Consider the following 22,602-nt stretch of genomic DNA (forward strand, 5'->3'; position numbering starts at 1 on the left):
CCGTATTTGAAACAGTTTAGCCCTGTGCTGCAGACGCAAAAGGACAGTCTCACCATTCCAACACCCCTCGACCTACTCTCCCAATAATTTCTCCATTCTCGGATCTTGCTAGACTTGCCAATTTTTGTAAAGCGACAGCAGGTGAATCGTTTGTTCCTCTGAAGTTAGTGAAGAAATTTCCATCGCCGAATGCACAGCCTAAAATTTAACATTTATGTTTGTTTAAGGAATCATGTGCATGTGAGAGTGAGTAAATATAAGCAGGTAAGTGTGAGTGAGAAAATGTGAATGAGTGGGCAGTGTATGAGTGAGTGCAAGAGACAGTGAAAATGAAGAAGTGCAATTGAGTGCTAAGCAAGACTGAGTGCAAGAGTGCAAGTGAATGAGTAAGTGAATATAAGTAAGCATAAGTGAGAATGTGTTATGCTTGAAAGCCTGATGTTGGACTTGGCATAATTCTTGGATTATAGAAACACCATTGTTAAAGTGCTATCACTGGCATACTGGAGTCAATATTTGCATATAGGATACCCACGGCAAAATGCTAGTGCTGGCCACACTATAGGTCAATTGTGGCATGGGACACCCACAGAAAAATGTCAGCCCTGGCATATTGGAGAAACGTCTTGGCATAGTTGATACCTGTGGCAAATTGCTGGCACTGCAAAACTGGAGGAAATTCTTGGCATATGGGAGGACAAGGTGGCATATGTCAGGGGGCCATCCATGACAAAATGTGGTCCTAGACATAGTTTTTTACATGGGAGCCCACCATAGTAAATGGACAGCAGTTTTAGTAAGATTCTGCCACTGGCATGTTGTATGTAATGCTTTGGCAAAAGAGTGCCCAAAGCAAAATGCTGGCCCTAGCATTAGGGGTAATTTTGGACATATGGGTCACACATAGAACATTTTAAAAACATTGTTAGTTAGATTCATTGGGACTGTCAGATTTCAATAGCTTGGCATGCCATGAAAGCACTTGAAATGCACTATAAGAGACCATTTTTTCAAAAGTCACCACGGAGAGAACCCCCCCACCGTCCAGTCTCCACTAGAAGACAACAGACTCATTTTGCTTGCTTACTACAATTCAGGTAACTGTTCTCTCAACATGATATATCAGCACTTTTACAAAGATGATGTCCAAAAATAGACATGCCTTTGTGTGATATTAATCATGCAATTATTATGGATATTCACCGGTGTTAATTATTGTGATATCACCGGGATTAAGGTCATGTAATATCACTGCCTAAGAAGGTTTAAAGTCAAAGGTCATGTGATGTCATTTCCTGTAACACCATTAATGTTAAAGGGTATATGATGTCACTTCTGCTACCCCTAGCATTTTTGTGTATTCACGTCCATGGATGAAGCATCTTCCAACTACTATGATGAGCCAGATTTGGCGGGGAAGGTAGCGGTGAAATACACTTGCACTTCTGCTTGTCCAACAAAAAAGTGCACCAAATCCTGTAGTTCTGTTTTTTTTTTTTAAAGAAAGAAGTGAAATAGCTAGAAAATTTCTGTAGCACGCGTTTAGTTAGAGTAATCCCGTGATTTATTTTCGTTTTTTTTCCCTTCAGCTTCATTTTGGCAGTGATTTTTAAAAACGAGGAAAATCCAACGTACTTGAAACGCTTTTGGGATGTACGCTTTGAGCAGCAGAAGCCAGCTAGTGTAACTTCAAGAGACGGTTGTGTTTCCAAATCTCACCACTGTCGGCGCTGCGTATCCAAAGCGTATTAAGTCAGTTACTGCTGCAAACCGTGCTTATTGAGCAATGACATGGAAATTGAAGAGGGCGAATGATCACGTTGGCATCACAGAGACATATGAGTAAATATATGTGTATGGGTTTGATGTCGTTTTACCTGTAGCCCTTCCCGTGTGTGTGCCACCAGCCGGCTGGGCGTCAGATAGGGAACACAAGCCATCTTCCTCCTCAGCTGACGCCGCGCCAGGCTCATCTCTAAGTATGGCATCCAGCTCGTGAAAGAAGCGCATGCTTCTGCCCCCCTCCCCGGAGCTGCGAGCACACTTCACTGTCCTGTACTCATATTTGAGGTTCTTATACTTTGCCCGGCACTGCTTCCAGTCTCGGCACACCCCCAGCTCCTGCAGCCGTTTTGCAATGTAGATGAATATACCCTTATTCCTCAGAGTCTGGCGGAGCTGCTTTCTGATGTGTTTCTCGGACCAGACAGTGAGCAGCGCTTTGATCTCTTCCTCAGTCCAGTACCTTCCTGCTCCTCGCTCCATGTTGAAAGTGACCTGGAAATGATTCACTATTCCTAGCTACGGATTTGGTTTCCAGGGAAACCAGACGGCTGGTTGCTCGGTAAGCCCCACAGAGACAAAAGGATCCAGTTTACTGGCTCAAGCTGCCTGGAGGGGGTGTGACTTGAGAAAAAGCCAGCAAAGCATGTTCTGCAGGAGCGAGCAAATAAAGCAGCTCGATCTCCAGTGATTAACTCTGCAGAATCATTGCATATTAAAAAAAAAATCGCATCTCCACCGCATAACACACTTGGCTTCAGACCTTCAGGATGCAAACATGATTTGAATGTGGCTAGCCCTGAAGCTCGGGCTGCTTGTCTAAGGCTTCAGATCTGCTCGAATCTCGACCGTAAAAGCACTGCATCATTTGGTCTCGCCTTTCAGAGTCACTTGGTGACTGAACCGAATATACTACTATAAATCAGTTTGTTTCGCTTCTGGATTTTGACGCTGATAACACACACGATCTAGGCATCTTCCCCTCTCTATCAGTGCAGCAGTAGTGTGTGATGTTGCTCTCATATCAGCTTTTAGGTAGGCTGTGTGCAGTTTTAACAAAAACATGTTTTTCACTTAAGTTACAAACATAGATGTTTTTGGTTTGGGCACTTTGCAATACGCATTTATTAGAAAGTCGAATTGACATATAATAACATTTGTGTAATTGTCAAACTGCCGTAGGAACAGCAATACTTTTTGACAGGTTGCATGGCTGCTATATAAATAGCCACCAGTTCAAACAGTTATCTGTTTAACCCATGTAATTTTCCTATGTCACTTACATATGTTGCACCGCCGTTTTCTGATACATTTTTGTGTTGGACAGCTATATATCCAAAACAGTCTTTGGCCTCACAAAAAGACAATACTACTGCACAGGTATATCTGAAACAGATTGCTCGTCTAAGAAATTCCACCTGATCTAAACTGAGGCTCTCAGGGTCGCTTTTTCCATGGATAACTTGAAGTCACCATATTGAATTGTCTCAGAATGATGTGCAGGAGGATTGGGACAGGGATGGAGTGATGATGTGGCACTCTAGGATTGACAAGGGGTGCCTAGCTTCTAGAACTTTCCACCTCCATTTAAAAACCACTGCACCAGGACGAGGCGGATAAGAAAACAATTGACATAGGAGAGACAGAGGCAAAATAATTCTTATCTGGAAGGACAAGTGACCTGATTCCTACAAGAATAGACTTTGGGCCTTTGTCTTCAGCTGAGTCCCCGGACTAGGAAGGTTCTTTCCAAGGCTAATGATGCTGTCTCCCTTATGCCCATAAGGAACACTTAGAGGAGTGGAGCTGCTCGGAGACCCTGGCTGGTTGCCCAGGTCTTCTGTAGTTTGGCCTTTAACTCTGCAACTGAGACTCAGGTACCCTGTAAGATAGCCAAGAGGCCGGGTGAGTGCAGAAGGGAGAGAGTTCTGCTTGCTGGCTGATGAAGACACCCTCAAGTAGGAGAGTGCATCAGAAGCGCAGGCAAAAGCCAGGGCTGGCACACAGAGCCCTTAAATCCAGCTCCCTGCAAAAAGTGCCTTGTTAGCGACCACGAGGCCTGAAGAAAAGGCTCATGATGGCCACTAGGAGAACAAGGAGTCCATGCTGAGCCCTACAGGGCCTGAGATACAGCCTGTCCCCTTGGGGTGAGGGTGGCAAGTTGAAAATGAAGCGTATGGTGCTTTGTTAGCTCTTTCTTTTTTCTTGGGGAGGGCGTAGACCACAGGGGTCAACACAACTCCATTTATTACACTTAAATGGGGAGGATGTAAGGCTGGGCCCAAATCCAATTTCTGCCCCCCAGGGACCACCATCTCCCCAGGAGTGGGGGAGGAGAGTGCCTCAAGATAAAGGTCCCTGGTGACCCATGCCCAGGACCTGCAAGCTGATTTGGTTAGACACAGTGCCCTCCCCCATACCCGTATCTGGGGGAGGCAGGTGGACCTAATCGCTCAGTTCCCTGTCCACCCTCACTGCAGCCAGGGGATAGTGCACAGCTCCTGCTTGCAGGAGGGAGTGTAGTGGATTCTATTTAGTTTAATGGGAATCAGGAGTTTAGCTTAACCTTCTGCCTTGCAGGCCTGTGCCCCGTCACCTAGTGACTTTTAACCTACTTAGCTTGCTCTGTTTTAGCACATTTATTTAATTATTTCTTCCAAGATGGCTGCTATGTTTATAGTTAGGAAGATGCTTTGATTTCACGTTATCAGTGCCACTCTGTGAAGGTGTCATTATCAGCATCAAAGACAATTGATATACGTAAGTATTCACATCATGTCCCTTGCCCACTTACATGTGACAGGAAAATATGTGTACATTATGACATTGGCGGTGTAAACCGACTACCGTCGCGGTGACGGTCGCCAAAAGACCGTCACCGCGGCAACCATCCGTCTGACAGATTATGACCACAGCCGGACTTCCTCCACAAGAAAGAAGGAAATCCGGCCGTGGCCATACTGGCGGATGGTGGTAAGGTAGTGCTGCTGCCACCAGCACCGCCACGCCAGTAGAATGCCGCCAGCCGTATCATGACATATGATACGGCCTGGCGATGTTCTGCTGGCAGGCGCTGCTGGCAGTAGCAGCGCCCGATCCCGTTCCCTGATGGAAGACCAGCTGGATGAAGGTAAATTGGGCTTCCGACAGGGGAAGGGGGTGGGCATGTTGTGTGTGCGTGTGTGGGGTTGTGTGCATGAATGTGTAAGTGTGTGCGCAAATGCGTCTGTGTGTGTAGTGTTGTTTGCGTGGGTGTATGCATGTGTGTGAATGCGTTTAAGAATGGAAATGTGAATGCGTGTCTGCATGTCAGTGTGAATGTGTGCGAGCATGACTGGATGTATGCATGTATGAATGCGTGCACGGCAGTGTGAGTGAGTATGCATGGTGCGTGTCTGCGTGTGTGTGCTTGTATGGAGGGGGTGGGGGATAAAAAGGAGGAGTGTGGTTGAAGGGATGGTGGGGGGCGTATGGGAAGTGTTTGGGGGGGGGTGGACCTCCTACCAGTGACAGGGAAGGAATTCCCTGTCCCTGGTAGGGCCTACCACCATGGTTTTTGTGGCGTTGCCAACGCCACTAAAACCACGGCCGTAGGCTGCCTCAAAATGCTGCTGGTGCTACTATAGTGGCCGCCAAGCTGGAGATTGATATCTCGGGCCCAGTGGCTGCTACCGCCATGGTCGTATGAATGGTAAATTGGCGGGTTGGCTGCAGCCAACCTGCCAATGTCATAATGTGGCGGTCTGTACCGCCAGCCCTTTGGCAGTACTTCCGCCACAATAACACCTACTGCGGGGTCATAATGACCCCCATAACGTACTTTTGGAGGGAATTGTTTATGTAATTGCCGACCCAAGTCTGCCTTCCTATCTATTGTTTGGGAACATACCTGCGTCAGAGGTCCTACAAGATCTGTATAAATACATCTCATGCAGACAAGGTTATCAGAGGGATTCCTACCAGATGCCATCAACACTATCTATGCTACACGTCGCCTTGATGCAGACCCAGCCTTCGTGTCACCACGGAGTCTGATCTAGAGGCCTCATTCCTAGGTAGCAAGGGTTGGGGGGCTCTTCTCAAGGACATGGTAGTGGCAGATTAGGTTTAACACTCCTACCTCTCTTTAGGTTAGAGATTAGGTTAATCATGCTAGAGTATTAGGGCATATTTTACATTTCATGTGTATTGCAAGATGGTGGAGGTCTTTATATTCACGGCTCTCGGTTTTACAATTCTGCTTCTTGCATTGATCATAATCCTAATCATTGCGGCTCATGCATTTTACAGTAGATTGCAGTCTTGTTAATAAAACCTCTTGAAAACTTTACTGCATCTCCTTCATTGCCTGTGTATGATTGAGACCTATTGCTCACGTGAGGAAAGGTTAATCTCCGTTTAACCACAACTCCCCTGAGATGTCGCACTCTTGAGTCCATGCGTAAAGGCTGCCAGAAATAAACTTTCACTGTTTGGGTTTCTGGTGAGGTACTGCTTGTGAGCCGGGAGGATTGGGTCGACAGTTGAGACTTGTTGTAGGATTGGCCTAGTCGCCTACAAACAAAAGTAATGTCATCCCTAAACCAGCAGTCTTGCCTAGAGCAAGAGTCCAACTACAACAGGAGCAGAAAAAAAACTTGCTCTAACTGCAGGGGGAGCAGGAGGGGACAGCTGGCTTGGCAGCACAGGAGTGGGCTCACAGAATTGCCTTTAAAGAAAAACTGAAAAAAAACAAAGGCTGTGGGTGCCACTGTGGGACTTGGGCAGCCAATAAAATAACAAGATGAAAGAAAAAGAGAAAAAGGATTGCAACCTCCCATTTTATGGAAGCTGGAAGCCGTACATAAAATATGCACAGTGCTGGGCAAGAAGTACTCTACAATGCCATGTGTGGGGGATCAATTTTGTATATGTTTTTTGTGGTGCCCTAAAGAAGGGCAGGGGAACCACCCACGATGATTTTAGGGGTTTGGAGAGCTGCCAGAGGAATAGCATTCCTCCTCCCAAAAGAGTGTTGCCGTAGAGGCCTGCATTAGTTTCAAAGCATTCTTGGATCTGGTGCTTTTTCTCTCGGGCTCTGCAGTGTGGGGACCCCTTGTTGTGGGTCCTACGAGCACAGAAGCAGTCATATTAAATAAAAGAAAGACCCAAGAACATGTTTTGAATTTCAATGCTTTATTCAAAATGGTTCTGTTGACAAGGCAATGTTTTCTTTTAAAATCAATGCATTTGAATATTAGTACTGTCCTCATGGATTACCATGATGTTAAAATGTTGAATAATAACATGTGGCTTCTTGTACTGATGTGGTGACACCCTGACTAAGTCAGTAGGCCTGCCTTATTTATAATGACACCCCCATATATTGTGATCTTTCATTTGGTATGGGGGGTATTGAGATTATGGGGTTCAGGGCCCACTAGGGGTGTGACATGATATATATAAAAAAATGTAATGCATAGTTGTTGGATTTGGCATCCTTGGTGTGGTTTCCCCTAACTTTTTGCCATCATATCTTTTTTGCTGACTTCATTATTGCTGGCCTTAGGATTCTGCATACTTTACCACTTTACCAGTGCTAAAGTGGTTGTGTGTTTCCCTAAAATATGGTAAAATTGGCTTATCCTCAACTGGCATATTTAGTCTACTTATGCATCCCTAGTAAAGTGCATTATATGTACAAAAGACCTGTAAATTAAATGCTACTAATGGGCCTGCAGCATTGGTTGTGCCACCCACTTAAGAAGCCCTTTAAAAATGACTCAGGCCTGCCATCGCAGAGCCTGTGTGTGCAGTTTTTGAACTGCCATTTCCCCGAGGCACATTAAACCTTTTGCCAGGTCCAACCCCTAAGGTAGGCCCTAGACAGCCCTAAGTGCAGGGTGCAGTGTATTTAAAAAAGGTGAACATGTATTTTTAAGTTTTACAGGTCCTCGTAGTGAAAAACTCTTAAATTCATTTTTTTCACTACTATAAGGCTTATTTCTCTCATAGGAAACATTGGAGTTGCCTTATAACATTTTATAAGTATAACTTCCAATTGGGAAAAGATAGATTTTCCAAGTTTGGTGTCTCTGGTTAAATCACAGCTTATGGTGAAATCAGATTCTAAATTGCAATTCTGAAAACGCCACTTTCAGAAAGTTGGCATTTTCTTACTTCCCTTTGAATGGGGGAGGCTCAGATTCCTTAAGGGTAGCTGTAAGTCTGTACATGCCTTTGGAGGGTCTGATGATAATGACCTGGAGCATACAGCATGGAAGGAGGTGGAGCTCAGATCCGACTTGGAGATGTTAGGGTTGCCTAAGTAGTTGTGTCTGACCACACTTTCCATGGCAGCCCATGAGGGTAGTCAGGAGGACCTGGAGCCTGGAAGAATGGCCCAGGAGCCCACCAAGAAGAGGAAGTGCAAAGGGCCTGGGAAACCCACTCCTAAAGTTCCTACAGTCCAGGAGGAGGCTGACCCACAGGGGGACGCCACAGAGCCTACAGGGGAGGATGTGGCTGAACTGGGTTGACCAACTGGCAGAAGGAAAGTGGTCCCACCAGGAAGGAGTTCTGCAGAATGCAGAGAAAATGCCCTTTTTGTGTGCGCCTTCGGCACCAGGCCAAGGCCCAGGCAGCTGGCGACACCTCTGGTGATCACCTGATTTAGTGAGAGAATGGTCTCCTGTATAGTGAGCCTAAGGGTACTGAGCCTGGTGCAACCGGTGTGTTGGTGGTCCCCCAGCGCTACAGTACTTTCCCACTGGAGTTGGATCATGATGTACCCCTCGCAGGTCATTTGGGGCAAACAAAACCTTTGACGGGCTGTTACACACTTTTACTAGCCTCCAATGAGGAAGGCCTCAGATGCGTTCTGCAGGTCCTGTACTACCTGCCCGGTGAGTGGCAAGTCATGAAGAAAGCACAAGGCTTACTTGCAACCTTTTCTTGTCATTGGCTTCCCCTTTGAAAGGGTGGGCTTCGACATCATTGGGGCTCTGGACCCCAAGACAGCTAGGGCAACAGGCTTATCCTGGTCTGGGGGGACCATCCCACTTGCTACCTGGTGGCTAGCCCTCTGTGGACAGTGACTGTGCCTGCGGGTCCAGGGTACTAATGGGGATATTTACCTGTGTGGGGGGGGTCTTCAAGGAGGTGGTGTCAGACAGGAGTACCAACTGCATGTCTGGATGCACGCAGCCCATGTGACAGCAGTGTGGGATAACCTATATGTTCTCCACTCCTTTCCACCCCCAAACTAATGGGTTTGTTGAAAGGTTCAATAGGACCCTAAAAGGCACGAAAATGGGTCTGTCAGAACCCATGAGGCAGAAGTGGGACATCCTCCTGCCATGCCTTTTGTTTGCATACAGGGAGGTACTGCAAGAGTGAGGTCACCCACCTCAGGTAGAGTGCAAGATTCATGCCACCCACCTCTTGGGCCTCAAGACCCCCAGGAACCCTTTGAGGGTCCTGCATGTCAATCCCCTCAAACCCCACTTTGAGAGATGTGAGCTAACCATGCTCCTTTTCACTGCTGAAGGGTTGGAAGAGGAGAGTGAACCTCGCCTGACCTCCTTTCTCCTAAGGAGCAGGATGGGTCAGTGGAGGGTGGCAACTTCTCCCTTTCCTTCACCCTAGACCAAAAGAGAGACTGCTGCCAGTTGCTGGGGCAGTTTGCCTCTTTATCCTCTTTAACATGGGGGCTCCTCACATGGTGATCCCATGATATTAATGTTGGGGACAGCCTGCCTCTGAAGAATAAAATGTACAGGTTGTCTGACAAGGTGAGAGCCAGCATTAAAGAGGAAGTCTCCAAGATGCTGGTATTAGGGGTTATTGAGCCCCTAAACAGCCCCTGGGCTGGTCCAGTGGTGTTGGTCCCCAAGGTTGCCCCTTCAAGTATTACACCCGAACCTAGGTTCTGTTTGGACTGGGGTATATGTGCTAGATCTGGCATCCTTGGAGTGGTTTCCCCTAACGTTTTGCCTTCATACCTCCTGTTTTTGCTTTGTTTTTGTTGGCCTTAGGATTCAGCACACTTTACCACAGAAAACCAGTGCTAAAGTGCTTGTGCACTTTCACTAAAAGATGGTAACAGTGGCCTATCCCCAGTTGGCATATTTAATTTGCTTATGAGTTCCTAGTAAAGTGCACAACATGTGCCCAGGCCTGTAGATTAAATGCTATGAGTGGGCCTGCAGCACTGATTGTGCCACCCACTTAAGGAGCCCTCTAAACATGTCTCAGTCCCGTCATTGCAGAGAATGTGTGTGCAGTTTTTAAACCACCATTTTTGACTAGATAAATTAGACCTTTTGCCGGGCCCAAACCTTCCCTTTTAACACATATAAATCACTCCTAAGGTAGGCCCTAGACAGCCCAAGAGCAGGGTGCAGTGTATTTAAAAAGCTGGACATGTACTTTTGAGTTTAACATGCCCTGGTAGTGAAAAACGTTTACATTTGTTTTTCACAACTGCAAGGCCTATCTCTCCTGTAGAATAACAGTGGAGCTGCCTTTAACCTTTTATACGTACAACTGACAATTGGAAAGAGATAGATTTTCTAAGTGTCTCTGGAATCACAATTTAAAATCACAACTTATGGTGAAGATGGATTTTAAATTGCAATTCTGAAAATGGCACTTTTAGAAAGTTAGAAAGTTAGAAAGTTCTTACTTTAGCCATTTCATGCCTGCTGCCTGTCTCTGCTCACCTGTCGGGGTGGGGGAACAGCTGGACTTTTTGTATTTCTCCAAGACAGACATGCAATGGGAGTTTAGGTGTGACCTTTTAGGCCTTGATGGACCATCCGTGGCAGGATGGGAGGTCGGAGCTGGGCATAGCCTCGCTCACAACTGAACAGGCTGTCCTACACAAACACAAAGGGCTATATAACCCCCTGTAGTGAGTCTGGAGCCAGGGCAGAAAGTGCAGGGACTCAGTGTGCATTTCAAAGGCATGTCTTTGAAGTCTCCCCCACTTCAAAGACATAATTGGGTATACATTCTGAACCTCTGACACAGCCACTTCAGTACACTTCTGGACCTGTGGATCCTCTGCCAGGAAGAAAGACTGTTGTGCTGCTGAAGGACTGCCACTCTCCTAGTCTGCTACACTGCTGGACTCCTGCTTTGCTGTGCTGAGCTGCTGCTCTCTTGTCTGTGAGAAGAACTGGACCTGTATCTCCCCAAACCAGAAACCAGAGTGACTCCAAAGCAGCAGAGGTCTATCCATACGGGCTGAGGGGCCACACACCCTTACCTTTTTCTTGAACTGAAGAGTATCTGTCAGGCTGAACAAAATTCAGCCTGACAGATACTCTTTTTGGTTCAGGTAAGGCAGCCAGGAGTTGGGCATATGCTAAATGCGCCGACCACTGGCTACCTGAGCTGAACTTTTCTGGGCTGAAGAAGTCACAGCCCTGTGGGCGTGACTTCTTCAGCCTAGTAAAGCTGCCTTGAGGCCCTCCCCCTCATGATGAGGGGAAACATCACTGATTTCTTCGGACCCGGGTGCTTCAGTTTGAAGCCCTGAAGTGCCCAGGGCCGAGTGTCAATCAGTGACACCTCGTCACAGAGTGGGGTGGGGTAAGCAGTTTCACAGACCCCATCCCACTCTGTGACGAGTTGTGACTGCTGCCTTCCCTCATTGGTTGATCTTAGGGTAGCCAGTGAGGAAAGGCAGCAGTCCCAACCCTCCTGGGACCTCCTAGGCTTCCCTGTCGGAGCTGCTGAGGTAAGTTATTTTTTTTAAATGTTTGGTCCGTGCGTTCGTGTCTGAATGTATGTTTGTTAGTGAGTGTTGTGAATGGGTGTGTGAGTGAGTGTGTGTGTGAATAAATGGGTGTGCGTGAGATGCTTGTGTGCGTGTGTAACCTACCCTCTTCCCCCCCCCACTCGCCTCTTAAATTTACTGCCCACCACTGCTCCATATGCTAGTTGGCTGGCCTCCTGATCTGAAGTCTCAGGGACTTCCAACCACCCTGCTCCTGAACCTGGACTGTGCCATCTGTTAGTCTACCTTGCCAAGTGGTGCCATCCCAGTCCAAGACCCTTGGAAGTGGACCTAAGATGTTTGCTCCAGCAGAACCGATGCACTCCGCTGCAGCAGCAGAACTGACGAATTGCCACTGCTAAGTGGAGGAGAACTGGTGCATCGCCACAACTGTGTGGGTCGGAACAGACGCAACATACTTGAAATGCCTGTGACCCTTGCACCATGGGACTGATGCATCGCCTTCAGAACCGCCAATGCGTGATGCTTTCCCGGAGCAGGTTCTTGCATCCCTCTTTGATGATAGCCTCAACAACGATACTACAGCTCTGCATCGCAGTCTCAGCGCTCATGGGAACCAACACATTGCTTCCGCTGCGCAACCCATCCTTGACCCCGGCCTTCGCTTCGCGTGCCCCGTCAATGGGATCCTCAATGATGGCACAACAGGATCCCACACCGCAGCCTCAGGGCCTGCGCTCCATTGCAGTCGGCTTGAACTTTTGAATTTGCCCTGGTCGGGTGCGACCAGATAGCTCGGGTTGGTGCTTCTTGCCTGTAAGCACTATTTTACAGTTTATGATTAAAATTCATAACAAGTTCTACGTATTGGATTTTTTGCCTTTTGGTCTTGTTTTATTTATTAAATTAAATTCTATTCTTCTAACCTGGTGTGCGATCCTTTTTTGTGGTGCCTTCACTGTTTGTACTATTTGAAGCATTGAACAAACACTTTACACATAGTCTTCAAGTTAAGCCTGACTGCTCTGTTGCAAGTTACCAGAGGGTGAGCATGGGTTAATTTGGGGTTTGCTTGTGCCTTACCCTGACAAGCATTGTGCTTGCTGCTTGACCAGGGTTCACACCCCAGTCAACCAACAACCCAATTTCTCACAGTAGTATTTAACCTGTACGGTGCATGGGGCGAGGTGGCCTCGTCCTCGCACACGGTTCCTGTGTGCAGGGGACGAGACCAGCTCATCCTGCTCCCCATGGGCCTCCCTCCAACACTTCCCCTTCCACCCCGACCCCTCCCTCAGCAATCTGATGACGTCAGCATGTTTACAGCACGTCGACATCATCAAATGCTGCCGGGGACGCGGTGGGAGCCATTTGCTTCTAGCGCGTTAGGAGAGAGGACACATCAAAGGTGAATCCTCCTGGGGGGCGGTTGGGAGTGGAAAACAGACACAGGGGGAAAGGAAAGAGTTTTTCCTTTCCCCCTGTGCCTGTTTAGAGTGGATTCCTGCTGCATGATGGCGGGCAAGGCGAGCGATCGTGGAGCAGAAATCTACCCACTAGACACCAGGGATTGTTTTCTGTTTATTTTGGGAGCGACCCCTTGGGCAACGTCGCTCCCCTGGGGGCATAAGTATATCTGTGTTTCGGCCCCCGGGGGGGGGGGGGGTCAAAACCCACGGACACCAGGGATTCTGCTTCAAATAATGTTTTAGGGCAGCGACCCCTTAGGCAAGGGTCGCTGCCCTAGGGGCAATATTTTTTTATATGTTTCGGCCCCCCCCTTGGGGCTAGATCGGCCATGTTTTTGGCCAATCTCATCCCCACGGGGTTGAAACCCACAAGGCCCCAGGGATTGTGTTGTGTTATGTTTGTGTGTTGTTTGTGTCTCAAGGGCACCCTTTGGGGAATGGTCACCCCCTCAAAGGGGGACATTAGTGTTGGCCATTTCTGCCCCCCTTGGGGGCAGATCAGCCTATTTTCTTTAGGCCCATTTGCCCCCAAGGGGGCCAGAAGCCACCAAGACGCCAGGGATTTTTTCCCCTTTGTTTTTTTTGTGCTGGGGTGCCCCCTTTGGCAAGGGTTGCCCCCCCAAAAGGGGGCACAGAACTGTTGGCCATTTCTACCCCCCTTGGGGGCAGATTGGCCTATTTTGTTAGGCCCATCTGCCCCCAAGGGGGACAGAATCCACTCAGGCACCAGGGACATGGTTTGTGTGTGTTTTGTGTGAGGGGCGGCCCCTTTGGCAAGGGTCAGCTCCGAAAGGGGGCACATTACTGATGGCCATTTCTGCCCCCCTTGGGAGCATATCGGTCTATTTCTTTTTGCCCCCAAGGGGGGCAGAAGCCACCAAGACACCAGGGGATTTTGTTTTTGTTCCTCTTTGTTTTTGTTTGTGCTGGGGGCGCCCTCTTTGGCAAGGGTCGCCCCCCAAAGGGGGCACAGAACTGTTGGCCATTTCTGCCAAGGGGGCAGAATCCACTTTGGCACCAGGGAAAATTTGTAAATTCTTGGTGGCAGGGTGTTTGTCAACTGGCAAAGTATTTGAATTTTTGATTATAACAGTTTATTTCTTCTTTTTGTTCTAGTTCAAAGCTTTTGCTTCCTTTGCTGTGGATCCTTGCGGTTTTGGCAGTAGTTGACCTGCGGTTTGCATAGTTGCATGTGTTAGGTAAGTAAAAGCAATTTACTCCAAAGGAGTATTGTTGACATGCTTGAATTGTAGGTGGTGTACTAAATGCAGGATTGTGTGTGAATTTGTCCTTAGATTTGTGCACAATATTTGTGTTGTCTTATGTCTAATTTGCTTTTCTGTTTTTTCTTTTTATTGGGATATCATTGGTGATTGCTGTGTCTGTACAGAGTCGTTGCTGGTGAGTCTAGCTTTTTTAGGCAAGTGAGTGGTATAGTTCTTCAGTACTTAACTCTTTGTGATAAAGCCACACTTTGTTTATTACTTATTTTAGACAGTGCTGGTGGTTGTTGGCAAGCCATTTGTTGTTAGAAAGGATTATGACTAGCCGCAGAGTGACCGCTCAGCAGGTTGTTGGCATGCTTTATGAGTCGTCTTCTGACCATGATTATGAGACTGACTGTGCATCTGAGGCAGAGGAAGAAGTGAGAGATTCTGGCAGTGAGTTTTCTGTACGAGAAGATTCTTCTGATGAGGAGGCCACTCTGAGTGTAGATGAAGGACCTGTTTTAGAGGACACTGATGTGCCAATAGTGCAGCAGCCTCGGGCTGAAAAGTTTCCGTTTGGAATACCTGACACCTGGGTTGCCTCAAACATGGAGCAGCCACTGTTGCCTGCCTTTACTGGTCTCCCTGGGTGTACAGTAAAGAAAACTTTTTGCCTGTCAATTTCTTTGAGTTGTTTATGGGCAATGTATTTTTGGAAGAGATTGTTGAGCAGACTAATTTGTATGCGGAGCAGTATTTGAGGGAAAACACTGTCAGACTTAGGCCTCAGTCTAGAGCTACCCACAAATCTGGAAGAGATAAAAAGTTCTTGGATTTGAGTTTTTTGATGGGGTTGATAAGGAAGCCATCACTGGCTTCTCATTGGTCCACTAGTCCCTTGATGGCAACAGCTATATTTCCTGCAACCATGACTCGTAATCGCTATTTGCTTCGTCTTCGGTTGATGCATTTTGTTGACAATGCTTTAGCCTTGCCACAAGATCACCCTGATTGTGACTGTCTTTTTAAGATTAGGCCTGTCCTTGATCATTTTGTAGATCAGTTTTCAGAGGTGTATGTTCCAGGCAAAGAAGGAAGTGTGGACGAGTCTTTGGTCCTGTTCAAGGGGGGGTTTGTTTTTAAGCAATACATTCCTAGCAAGAGGGCAACAATGGAATTAAATTATATATGCTGTCAGAAAGTAGTACAGGATACAAGTATAATTTCCGTGTCTACACTGGTAGTGATTCCATTATTGACCCACCTGGTTGTCTGCCCACTTTTGGAGTTAGCGGGAAAATTGTGTGGGAACTTGGTAGATGACTGTTTAACACAGGTCACCATTTGTTCGTAGATAATTTCTACAGTGGAGTGCAGTTGTTCAAGGAGTTGTTCAGAGAGGACACTGTTGCTTATGGCACAATCTGTTCTAACCAGAAAGGCTATCCAATGGAGCTTGTCTGTAAAAAACTTGAGAGGGGACAGTGCAGTGCCTTGAGGAATGATGAGCTGCTAGCTCTGAAATGTTCACACAGGAGGGATGTGTACATGCTAACTACCATCCACAATGAGAGTACTTCCCCTGTGACTGTTTGGGGTCACGTTGCCGAAGTGCGCAAACCTGCATTCATTTTGGACTACAATAAGCACATGGGTGGTGTTGATAGAGTAGATCAGAGGTTGGAACCTTACACTGCTCTTCGTAAGTCTTACGTGTTGTATAAGAAGTTGGCCATCCATTTATTTCATTTGGCAACTTTTAATGCTTTTATTGTGTTCAAGGATTGTTCCCCTGAGTCAAAGATGACATTTTTTAAATTTCAGGGGTCAGTGATAAAGAACCTTATTGTGGTGGGACAGGCAAGGGTTTCTAGAGTAGCAGTGGTTAGATTGAAAGATCACCACTTTCCTGATCTCATTCCTCCCACTCCCAAAAAAGACTTGCCCACTAAGAAATGTAGAGTCTGTGCCCAAAAAGGTATCCCGAAGGATAGCCGGGTGTACTGCCCCGATTGCACTTCAAAGCCTGGGCTGTGTGTGGCCAGCTGTTTTAGGAGTTACCAAACCAAAATAAATTTCTGGAAAATACCATGAGCGTAAACTGCCTGATTTATATTTTCATACGTTCAGTTTCATGGTTGGCATTTCTGTCATTAATTCAGTTAGAGCTTTTGAGTTTGTAGTTTTGTGCTTATTTATGATTAGTTAGTGGTTTCTTTGTTGATTATAAACAGCAACAAAAAGTGATAGCGGGGTGCATGGAGTGACGCTTGGCTGGCGGTGTTTGTGGAGTGGTGCTTGGCTGGCGGTGTGAATGGAGTGGCATTTGGCTGGCAGTGTGCATGGGGTGGTGCTTGGCTGGCGGTGTGCGTGGAGTGGCGCTTGGCTGGGGGTGTGTATGGAGTGGTGCTTGGCTGGCGGTGTGCATGGGGTGGCACTTGGCTGCCAGTGTACACGGAGTGGCACTTGGATGGCGGTGTACGTGGAGTGGCACTTGGATGGTGGTGCCAAGTAGGTTTCCCTAGGTGACGGCTGAGCTAGAGGACAAAATCAACAGCTATGCACTTTGCAAAAAACAGCTGTTTTCTTTGGGAAAACGTGATGTGTCCACGTTGTGTTTTGGGGCATTTCCTGTCGCGGGCACTAGGCTTACCCTCACAAGTGAGGTGCCATTTTTATTGTGTGACTTAGAGGAACACTGGGTGGAAGGACATTTGTGGCTCCTCTCAGATTCCAGAACTTTCTGTCACTGAAATTTGAGGAAAAAGTATTTTTTTAGCCAAATGTTTCTGGGTAACAGAACTTGGTGAGAGCCCCACAAGTCACCCCATCTTGGATTCCCCTAGGTGTCTAGTGTTAAAGAATGCACAGGTATGGTAGGTTTTCCTATGTGCCGGCTGAGCTAGAGATCAAAATCCACAGCTAGGCACTTTCCAAAAAACACGTCAGTTTTCAATGTAAAAATGTGATGTGTCTATGTTGTGTTTCCTATCGCAGGCATTAGGCCTACCCAGACAAATGAGGTACCATTTTTATTGGGAGACTTGGGGGAACACAGAATAGCAGAACAAGTGTTATTGCCCCTTGTCTTTCTCTGCAATTTGTCCTTCCAAATGTAAGACAGTGTGTAAAAAAGACGTCTATTTGAGGAATTCAGAGATGTGCAAATAACCTCTGCTTCTCAAAACCTTATCTTGTGCCTATTTTGGAAATACAAAGGTTTTCTAGATACCTATTTTTCACTCTTTATATTTCAGCAAATGAATTGCTGTATGCCCGGTATAGAATGAAAACCCATTGCAAGGTGTAGCTCATTTATTGGCTCTGGGTACCTAGGGTTCTTGATGAACCTACAAGCCCTATATATCCGCACGACCAGAAGAGTCCAGCAGACGTAACGTAATATTGCTTTAAAAAATCTGACATCGCAGGAAAAAGTTACAGAGTAAAACGTGGAGAAAATGGCTGTTTTTTCAGCTCAATTTCAATATTTTTTTATTTCAGCTGTTATTTTCTGTAGGAAAACCTGTATGAGCTACACAAATGACCCCTTGGTAAATGCAGACTTTTGTCTACTTTGCAGAAATGTTTAGCTTTCCGGGATCCAGCATTGGGTTGACACCCATTTCTGTAACTAACTGGAAGGAGGCTAAAAGCACCAAAAATAGTAAAAATGGAGTATGTCCCAGTAAAATTCCAAAAGTGTGTTGAAAAAAGTGGTTTTCTGATTCAAGTCCATCTGTTCCTGAAAGCTGGGAAGATGGTGATTTTAGTACCGCAAACCCTTTGTTGATGCCATTTTCTGGGGAAAAACCACAAGCCTTCTTTGACAGCCCTTTTTCCCACTTTAAAAAAAACAATGGAATATTTGCTGTATTTTGGCTAATTTCTTGGTATTCTTCAGGAAAACCCACAAACTCTGGGTACCTCTAGAATCCCTAGGATGTTGGAAAAAAAGATGCAAATTTGGCGTTGGTAGCTTATATGGACAAAAAGTTATGAGGGCCTAAGCACAAACTGCCCTAAAAACCCCCAAAAAAGGTCTGGCAGCGAAGAGGTTAATAGTCTGTAAAATGAATGGCTTTACTTTTAAAAAGAAAATGTACTGACTGAACAACCACTTATTGACTGTTGCTGTTGCGTACCAGGGCACTCCACCTTTCCTGAGTAGGCCTCATTCTGCTGTTCTTCATTACCTTCTGAAAGCAAAGTGCTACAATGGAGAGGGTAAGGGATTTGGTTCCCAGTAAAAAGACAATTGAAGACTTATTATTTGTAAAGGACTCAGATTCTTCGCAACTTATAACTGAATTTCTTACTCTAACACTTCCTCAACATATGACTCAAATACGACAACATCAGCATTCCATCACTTAATACCTTTAATGTGAATTTAATTTGAATACTTTTTACTTTTATTTGTACCAGCTTAACATCCAGATCATTGTCAGACATAGGAAATCTAATAATCTTTAAATATATCCTGCTCCTAGCCTGCACAGAGAAGGTAGCTAAAAGAACAAGTTACTTACCTTTGGTATCGACTTTTCTGATGGATACATTAGCTACCTGTGGATTCCTCACCTAATGAATACTCCCATTGCACCAGCATTCGACGGAAATCTTCTTCCTAGCTTCTGCACGTCGATGAGGACGTCACAATTGCCCACGCGACGCCATCTGACGTCATACAGGCAATAAGAGGTCCTCGCCGGCGTGCCGACGTCAGTACCAACATTTTTTACGTGCCGGAGAATAATAGGCCATTGAGATGAAAGAACAAATTGCAAAAATTTATGATATTCTAAAAAAATACATCATTCTAACCACTCAATTCTTCTATATTTTTTTTTTTTAAACAAATAAATAAACATATGAGCAATATATATATATACATATGAACATATATACTGAATATATACAAGTCCTCAAAACCAAGAGGAGCACACTCAAGAATTACTTGGTTAGACCAGACAGGCAACGGGGAGGCGGGTGGGACCGTGAGGAATCCACAGGTAGCTAATGTATCCACTAGAAAAGTCGTTACCGAAGGTAAGTAACTCGTTCTTCTGATGGATACAACTACCTGTGGATTCCTCACCTAATGAATAGAGTCCCAAAGCAGTACCGCACTCGGTGGTGGGTGTCTGAATGGTCAAACCAAGAAATCCTGCAGCACTGACCATGCAAAATGGCCATCCCTTCTGACCTCAGAGTCCCAGCAGTAATGCTTCGCAAAAGTATGAAGGGATGACCAAGTTGCGGCCTTGCAGATGTCGACCACAGGAACACCCCTAGCCAAGGCCGAGGATGCCGATTTAGCTCTGGTGGAATGAGCTCTTATACCATCAGGGGGATCCTTCTTTGCTAAAGAGTAACACATTTTAATGCAATGAACAACACACCTGGAGAGTGTTCTCTTGTGGACCGCCTTTCCTCTCCTCTTTCCCACATATCCGATGAAAAGCTGATCCTCCAGCCTTTGTCCTGTCTATATAAAAGCTTAACGCCCTCTTTGGGTCCAAGCGGTGTAGTCTCTCTTCTTCCTTTGACGGATGAGGAGGAGGAAAAAACGTGGATAGAGTAATTGTCTGGGCCAAATGAAAGGGTGAAACAACCTTCAGAAGGAAAGCAGCCTTGGTCCTCAACACCACCTTATCCCATAAAAAGATGTATTAGGAGGTTTAACCGACAGAGCCTGCAACTCAATCACTCTCCTTGCAGATGTAATAGCAACCAGGAAAACCGTTTTAAGAACTAACAATCTTATGGGGCAAGAATGCATAGGCTCAAAAGGGGACCCCATAAGGAAAGTTAGAACCAAGGACAAATCCCATTGGGGCATAACGAAAGGATTTGGAGGAAATGTATTCATAAGGCCCTTCAAGAATCTAAGTACTAATGGAGATTTAAATAAAGAAGGCTGGTCTGGAAGACAAATAAAGGCTGACAAGGCAGACAAGTAACCCTTAACAGTGGCCACTGCACAACCCCTCTGTGCTAAAGACAAAGCAAAAGATAAAACATCCGACAAATGAGCACGTAAGGGATCAATCTGTCTCTCTCCACACCATACCACAAATTTAGACCACCTATTAGCGTAGATAGATTTAGTGGAGTGTCGCCTTGCCGCTAAGATAACATCCACTACCTCAGGCAGGAGAGAAAAGGAACTCAGGTTGCCCCGTTCAATCTCCGGGCATGAAGGTGCAGGCTCTGAAGGCTGGGGTGTAAAACCTGCCAGTGCGTCTGCGAGAGGAGGTCTGCCCTGAGAGGGAGACTGAGCGGAGGGCACAGTGAGAGTAGGAGAAGGTCCGAGTACCACACCCTCCTTGGCCAATCCGGAGCTATTAAGATGACTTGGGCCCGGTCTTGGCGAATTTTCCTCAACACACGAGGAATCAAGGGTATGGGGGGGAACGCGTAAAGCAGCTGGTCGCACCAGTTCATCTGAAACGCGTCCCCCAAAGCTCCTTGCACCGGATACTGGAGGCTGCAGAATAACGGGCAGTGCGACTTCTCCCGGGTGGCAAACAGATCTATCTGAGGAAACCCCCACATCTGGAAGATTAGCCGGACTTGATCTGGATGGAGACACCACTCGTATTCGGCTGAGAAATGGCGACTGAGACTGTCCGCACGTACGTTCAAGACTCCGGCCAGATGATTTGCTACCAAGCAAATCTGATGTTCCTTTGCCCAGGACCATAGCCGAAGAGCTTCTCTGCAGAGAAGGTACAACCCTACCCCTCCCTGTTTGTTTATATACCACATCGCAGTAGTGTTGTCCATCAGGACCTGAACCGACTGACCGCGAAGGGATGGGAGGAAGGCCTTGAGAGCCAGACGTACAGCCCGCAACTCCAACAGATTTATATGAAACATCTGTTCCACTGGAGACCAAAGCCCCTTGATCTCCAGGTCCCCCAGATGAGCTCCCCACCCTAGAGTGGAAGCATCCGTTATTACTGTGGCCACAGGCGGAGCTTGCGAGAACTGCCTTCCTTGGGAAAGATTGCCGTCCGCAATCCACCATTTCAAATCCATGGCAGCATCTCTGGAGATTCTCACTGAGCCTTCGAGATCCCCTTTGTGTTGAGACCACTGCCTTCGGAGGCATCACTGAAGAGCCCTCATGTGCCAGCGAGCATGCGTGACCAACAGTATGCAGGAGGCAAACAGACCGAGCAGACGTAGGACCTTGAGGACTGGAATGACTGCTCCACTTTGAAACATTGGAACCAACACCTGAATGTTTTGAATCCGCTGAGGCGGAGGAAAGGCTCGATTCAATGTTGTATCCAGTACTGCCCCTATGAACAGAAGGTGCTGAGAGGGCTCTAGGTGAGATTTGGGCACGTCCACCGAAAAGCCCAGGTCGAACAACAACTGGGTTGTCGACTGCAGATGATGCAACACGAGCTCCGGGGACTTGGCTTTGATCAACCAGTCGTCCAGGTAAGGGAATACTGCTATCCCCTTCCTTCTGAGCTCTGCGGCAACCACCGACATCACCTTCGTGAAGACTCGAGGTGCTGAAGTAAGACCAAATGGAAGGACCGCAAACTGATAGTGCTGCGACCCCACCACAAACCGGAGATACTTCCTGTGCGACTTGAGTATCGGGATATGAAAGTAAGCATCCTGCAAGTCGACAGACACCATCCAATCTCCATTGTTCAACGAGAAAAGCACCTGAGCTAGGGTCAGCCTCTTGAACTTTTCCTGTTTGAGGAACCAATTCAAGATCCTCAGGTCCAGGATTGGTCTCAACCGACCATCCTTTTTGGGAATCAGGAAGTACCTCGAGTAACAACCTTGACCCCTTTCCTGCTCTGGAACCAACTCCACCACGTCCTTTGAAAGGAGGACTTGATCCTCCTGTTCTAACAACAGGAGATGTTCTTCTGAACAATAAGATGGGCAGGGCGGGATGGGGGGCGGAAACTCCCGAAAGGGAAGGGTGTAGCCTTTTCTCACAATGCTGGTAATCCAGGAGTCTGATGTGATGACCTCCCACTTGTGGAGAAAATTCAGTAACCTCCCCCCTACAGGAGAGGAGTGAGTGGGAATTGGTGGAAGCCTAAGGCTGCTTCCCCTGCTGCACCCCTCCAGAGGAAGAGGAAGAGGCAGAGTGCTGCTGAGTGGCTCCCCTGGTACGGACCCTACCCCTCCCTCTAAAAGATCTATAAGAGAGAGCAGAGGTAGGCTGCTGGAATTTCCCTCGAAAGGAGGAGGAGGAGGAGCCACGACCAAAACCTCGAAACCTCCTAAAAAATCTGGAGGAGGTAGAAGAAGTGGCTTGCAAGCCTAGCGACTTGGCCGTGGCCCTGCTCTCCTTGTACCTCTCTAAGGCCGAATCCGCCTTGGCACCAAAGAGCTTGTCCCCATCAAACAGAAGGTCCAGTAGGGTCGACTG

At 46.9% G+C, this 22,602-nt stretch overlaps 1 protein-coding gene across 1 annotated transcript in view; it reads right to left on the bottom strand.

Annotated features, from left to right (window-relative positions):
* Nucleotides 1-2,268, bottom strand: part of PAICS (phosphoribosylaminoimidazole carboxylase and phosphoribosylaminoimidazolesuccinocarboxamide synthase) — a 408,935-nt gene extending 406,667 nt beyond the window's left edge. Inside the window, exon 1 of the mRNA XM_069205847.1 lies at nucleotides 1,878-2,268. Within this exon, the coding sequence (XP_069061948.1) occupies nucleotides 1,878-2,265 (388 nt within the window). The 5' untranslated portion in view covers nucleotides 2,266-2,268. The remainder of the gene's footprint in view (nucleotides 1-1,877) is intronic.
* Between the last annotated feature and the right edge of the window lie 20,334 nt (nucleotides 2,269-22,602).

This window comes from Pleurodeles waltl, chromosome 1_2 (assembly GCF_031143425.1).
Source record: "Pleurodeles waltl isolate 20211129_DDA chromosome 1_2, aPleWal1.hap1.20221129, whole genome shotgun sequence".
Taxonomy (NCBI): Eukaryota; Metazoa; Chordata; class Amphibia; order Caudata; family Salamandridae; genus Pleurodeles; species Pleurodeles waltl.